The sequence below is a fragment of the Zingiber officinale genome, chromosome 3A (genome assembly GCF_018446385.1).
Source record: "Zingiber officinale cultivar Zhangliang chromosome 3A, Zo_v1.1, whole genome shotgun sequence".
Classification (NCBI taxonomy): domain Eukaryota; kingdom Viridiplantae; phylum Streptophyta; class Magnoliopsida; order Zingiberales; family Zingiberaceae; genus Zingiber; species Zingiber officinale.
Window position 1 is genome coordinate 130,454,602 of NC_055990.1, and position 5,513 is coordinate 130,460,114.

The 5,513-nt window shown below is 34.6% G+C and overlaps 1 protein-coding gene across 3 annotated transcripts; it reads right to left on the reverse strand.

Moving 5' to 3' along the window:
- Positions 1-367: 367 nt before the first annotated feature.
- On the reverse strand, positions 368-4,531 carry LOC122052433. 3 transcript variants are annotated; one of them, XR_006132005.1, is made up of 9 exons: positions 4,166-4,529; positions 3,984-4,078; positions 3,366-3,468; positions 3,169-3,287; positions 2,579-2,768; positions 2,283-2,447; positions 962-1,377; positions 630-830; positions 368-539 (listed from the first exon to the last, which is right to left on the reverse strand). XR_006132005.1 is itself a non-coding variant. In XM_042613936.1 (7 exons), exons 1-7 carry the CDS (start codon positions 4,481-4,483, stop codon positions 1,087-1,089), a joined length of 1,281 nt encoding a protein of 426 aa, XP_042469870.1. In that variant the 5' UTR covers positions 4,484-4,529; the 3' UTR covers positions 846-1,086. The 3 variants fall into 3 exon arrangements, 2 of the variants coding, with proteins under 2 accessions (XP_042469870.1, XP_042469871.1); XM_042613936.1 differs by lacking the exons at positions 368-539; positions 630-830 and having other exon boundaries at positions 846-1,377; XM_042613937.1 differs by lacking the exons at positions 368-539; positions 630-830; positions 3,169-3,287; positions 3,366-3,468 and having other exon boundaries at positions 856-1,377; positions 4,166-4,531.
- Positions 4,532-5,513: the final 982 nt, after the last annotated feature.

Sequence of the window (5,513 nt, forward strand, 5' to 3'; positions counted from 1 at the left end):
TGTGATAACACTTGAGCATGGTAAACTTTAGATTGATTACCCGAACCATCAACTAGGCACCACATTACATTTCCAACTACTCAGTCCTAGAGGAGGAGAAAATGAAATGTAGTTTAAAATGTCCATGAAGGTTTAATATGCAACCTCAAGGATCATGGCCATTTGGAAGGGTAAGGATGGGGCTTAAGCGTCTCACATGGAATATGAGGTACCTATGGAACGATCGTTCCACCATGGAGTCCTCGAATTGCAAGGACTCATTCTCTTAAGAGATCATGGAAGCAAAGATCCTTTCATCCTTTATACAATGTGTCTTAGAGTTGTATGGTAGGCACCCAAGGCACACGTGTGGTGGCAAAACAAGGCATGAATGCGAGCTTATGAGGATGTTTCACATCATTTTGTACTAAACATACTCGACCACCATCAGAGAGCTGACAATTCTCTGGTTTGTGGTTAGAGTTTATATGTTTGTTACACAACTTGCACATCTTGTTTGTTGAAAGGTGATGATGAAGCTTCTTGTTCACCTTCTTCACCTGCTACCATAACTCTATCTTATGCACCAATGTAAATTTCTTTATCTAAGATCACTATATAAGATTTTAAATAAAATATAATTTGCATACCTGAAACAATAGCTAGTTTCCGTAACCTTTACCTTCATCTTTCTCTCCATGATTTGATTATCCTCTTTCTCCTCTCTTCTTGATAATAAGCTTGTTGGTCAAAGATACAATGCCGATGGGGAAGAGCCTTGCTCCTCCATAAAATGTTAAAAGGATTTAGACTTCTATAGCCATCCATCACCATCATGATAAGCACTTAATCTGATCCCATTACATGAAATTCATGTCATTCACCAAGACGAAAAGGAAAGCATTGCAAATAGGAAAAATAATAACAATAATAATAATAAATAAATGAAGTTCCGTCTATGAATCATTCACATTGGAAAAACCTCGAGGAAAATTGGGGTAGACCACTGGTACACAATTACAAAGTATGCTGGGATGCATAGGCCGTCTCCACTGATCCTCCATGTAACACAAGCAGGGGATTCTGCGAGTTTTGGAGCTGTTTTCCTTAACCTTTGATTTCGTAGAAGTAAGTCGTTGACACCACAAGGCCATCTGTATCATAAGTTCGCACCAGGCGTTGCCGCTTCTCCAGCGACTCCATCCAACAAAATTCGAGGTGGAAAGGTTGCAACTGGGCAACATGCCTACCTATGTCACATGGGCATCCCATGCACATGCCTCCAGGTAGAAAGATCAACTGGAAGCCTCCATCAAAGGTGGCCATGTTATCGCTTATGGTGCCGGTCCAATGGACGTTAGTGGTAATATCACTCCCACTAGCAGTTGAAGTTATATCCTGGATGAAGTGGAACAGTTAACGATCTAGTTGATAAAGGGAATCATCGAATGATATGTTATGCAAAAGGATAGTATAGCAATTATCATGCAATTAGCTTAATTAGTTGTTTGCTGCAGTGAAAATATATATATATATATATATACCAAAAAGCTATGTGCAATTGCATGACATCGTTTTGTTGCTAGCTAGAAATTTGTTCTTCAAAATTAAATAGCAAAGCTATAGATAGAGGATTAATTGGATGAAGCTTGGACACCTGGTGTATCGAGAAAAAAAAATGCTAATTATTGGATAGGTAAGAACCTTGGGAATCTTCTACCCTACTAATAATGTCTTATTCTCATTCACTTCTACTATACTCTTGTAACGCATGTTTATTAATTTCTTTCACTTAATAGATGCATTTAAGGTCCTCTTTAGTTTTACAAATATTTGTATGTGTTTCTGTATTTGTTTAAATGTACTTTTTTTCTTATAAAATTGTTTTAAATAAGTTAATTATATATGTAATATATTTCTGAAAATGATAAGCTCCCAAGAATATATACTTTTTAGTTATATCAGATATCTAAAATAAATGCCACGGGTTATCGACTTGTGTAAACAAAAGAAATGGCTGATTCAGATATAATATACACAGTTTATTTACACACTGAAAAACACAAATTATGTGGTCACTTCATGAAAAAAAAAATCTCTAGCATGACTCATAATGAAAAATAACTAAAACAGTCAAGTTTCAAGGACTATAACACCTCAAGGAGACTACAAGAAAATTTATAAAAGATGGCTCAGAATATAATTCTCATATAAGATGGTAAAAAAAAAAAAGCTCAAGATACTATGTTGGATTTGGAGTAGTTCTTACTACATCGTAGGAGTTGACAGTTTGATTATCACACCTGAATTAAATGGTCATTCCCATCCATTTCGAGCAAAGCTACAGTGTCTGCCTCCGCAAGTGTTGCTCCATATACACCACTGCGTTTGGTAACAGAATGACCTTCCCATCGACCGAGCCACGGAGTTATTTGATTTCGGAAGTCCTGCTCAGAAACATTGAGACCCTGGATTCCAAAGAATGAGTGAATATAACAACAAAGAAACTATTAAGTCATGCAAAATAAAATGATACATTATTATGAAATCAGGTTTTGTTGGGGATATATATTTATTTGGCAAAAATGAGGTGACATACGATGGTAGCAGTATTGCAAGATGGAAAGACAGGCATTTCCTTTCCTCTTTCTTCAACAAAAACAATAAGCATTTCGAGAATGCCTTTTGGATCCATTATGTGAAATGCTCTTGCCCGTGTATCTTTCTCCAAAGAATATAGGCAATTTTCACAGACAATAGAAGGCCACTTTGAAGGAATCTTCAGGTTTCTGTAAAGGAAAAAAGAACTATGATACAAAATTGTGAAAGACATGAGCATTAACATCTTCCAGTCGTACAATATTCTATAGATGAGGAAGAATTGAGATCAAACTCAATCATAATAAAGTTAAGATTCAACTAGCAAGAGAAGCAAAAAAGCTGCGTTAGGATAAGCCTTTCATATGTATTGGCCCTATAGTTACCTAGGTGATGAAGTAATCGATGTCATCATTTGATGAAATCCAAGTTTCTAAAGTTGATGTGCAAACTGATAAATAAGTGAGCTGTGATCTTTAAGATGTTTCACCAATCATGTGCAAACAGAAAGACATCGGCAACTACCAAAATGCCACATTGATTTAGAAGATCAAGTTCAGGGAGGAAAACAATTAAGTAAGAGGGAATTACTTTGGAAATTCTTCACCAATGTCAGCTTCTCCAAGCACCCCCTGTCTGAGGACAGTTTCCAACATACCGGTAGTCTGGTACTGAAGAGAAAATGCTCTCTCTTTCGGAAAGAACCCAATCTACAGATTCACTGGGATACTTACATCACCTAGTCATGGAGAATTAAAGGAGTAAACTTCAATGTAGCCAAACAGCACCTGTTGATACTTGTCTATGGTAAACATATTTGCCTCTTTGATCTTATACTCTGCCCATTCAACTTCATCATTGCCTGCTAAGAGAGGTTGTTTTATATACAACCTGTAAAATTGTTATACCAATGGCAGCGTCAACAAGGATAATCTCCTTGGGACTTAATATGCAACAAACCATTCTACTGGTTGGAGATGTGCACCAAAGATATCAGATACCATGACTTTGATGTTTTTTTTTTGTCTGTGTTGTGTGTGTGCGACTTTATTCTTTTGTGTCAATTTAGGTCAATCTCACAAAGTATGAATAAATAAAATGGTAATGCATGGACCAAAAGAAGTCACACTAAATTCACATAGGAATCTAGATTGCAGAGATTGAACTGAGAAAAAGTTGTATCCTATATATGTATCAAGATAGGTAAAAGCTCAAGGTCAAATCCATCCACTAGAATTTCACCGTCTAGATCCATCCTTCCACTTATCCATTGCCTCTTAGCACTGGTAGTTTGCCAAAAAAACCATTCATTCACATGATATTAGAGAGAGATTTGTTAATTTTCATATGGTAGATATATCGCTTATATAATAAGAACTTAAAAGTTTGGCTTCAAGAGAGCACACGTTTGAATGAGGCTGATCAGTTCGTCCTCCCCATAGGAGCTCGCTGAAAGCTTTGTACTCACAGTTTGCAGTAGGTTTCCATGAGCATCGAATTGCTGCATTCGTAAGCCCGAAATCCCAATCAAAGAACATCTGAAAAGGGTTTGAAAATAGGTGGACAACAGAACCATCAACCTACTCACGTAAAAAGACCCGTTCCACTTTCCGGCATTGAGATCAATGAAACGACGCAAGTCAATGCTCATGGACCCATCGTCGACCACGGAAGCAGGCGTTGTAGCTGCAAGAATCTCCCATTTCCGAGCTCCGAATCGAAGTTGAGTGGCAAACCTAAATTTTAGATGGCAAAAAGCGGATTTGCATGCCAAGGAAGACGGAGATTGGAGATTTGAAGTAGAAGCTAGTCTTGAGCTCGAGAAACTTGACGGAATTCCTCGAGTGCAGTTGGGGATTAGGGTTTCCGCCATGGAAAACATCGCATTGAGAGACTTCGCGACCATTACGAATTCAAAAGCTCGCAAAGATAGGAACTTATCTCATTATCCTATTCGAGCACCGCACAGAGCATTCTATGCGGGGCCCCGAACGAACAAGAGCTGAACACAAAAATACTCCCGAGTTAAATATTTTTTAAAAAATAAAAAATAATCCATAATGTCAAAAAGCTCCGTAATGTTCTCATTTTATCATCAAAATGGTCTTGAAGGTTAAAAATTTTCTGGTCCTAGACTCCGATATATATATGATTAGCAACTCGTTTCAAATAAATTGGAAATCATTGAAAATGGGAGTAGTGTTAGTTTTAGAGAAAATTAAGACATCATAAATACAAACACAAGTAAAATGAGACATTTCATTAGAAATATAACTCATCTTACTTTGCAAGATATCAAACTAAGATATCTTTCCACTTTAAGATAATGAAAATACATCAAATTTTGTCATGTAATATGGACATACTAATTTTTCAGTCATGCTTCATCCTGACAATATTAAGGATACGTTTGGTTCCATGTATAATCTTGGTTATGTGATTACCAGGTAATCACATAACCAAGATTATAGGAATAAAATAAAACAAAATGTTATTTGATTCAATCTAGATAATATAATAAAAACATGTTTGTTTGAAAGTTTTAATGAATAACCTAGTTTAGTATTTTACTAGATTACCCTTAGTTACAAAATCAACTATACATAATAATAATAATAATAATAATAATAATAATAATAATAATAATAATAATAATAATAATAATAATATGATTATTATTATTATTATTATTATTTAAACTCTATTATATTTTACTATATTTTCATGTTTTTTTAATTTATATATTTTTTATTTTATTTTTATTTTGTTTTTTATGTTTTTAAATTTTTATTTTTTTAAGTTTTTTTTATTTTTTTTACTTTTTTATTTTTTTTATTTTTTAGGGTTTTTAAATTTTTTAGGGGTTTTTACATTTTTCTATTTTTAATTTTTTTTAGTTTTTAAACTTTTTTTATTTTTTTTATTTTTTTACGTTT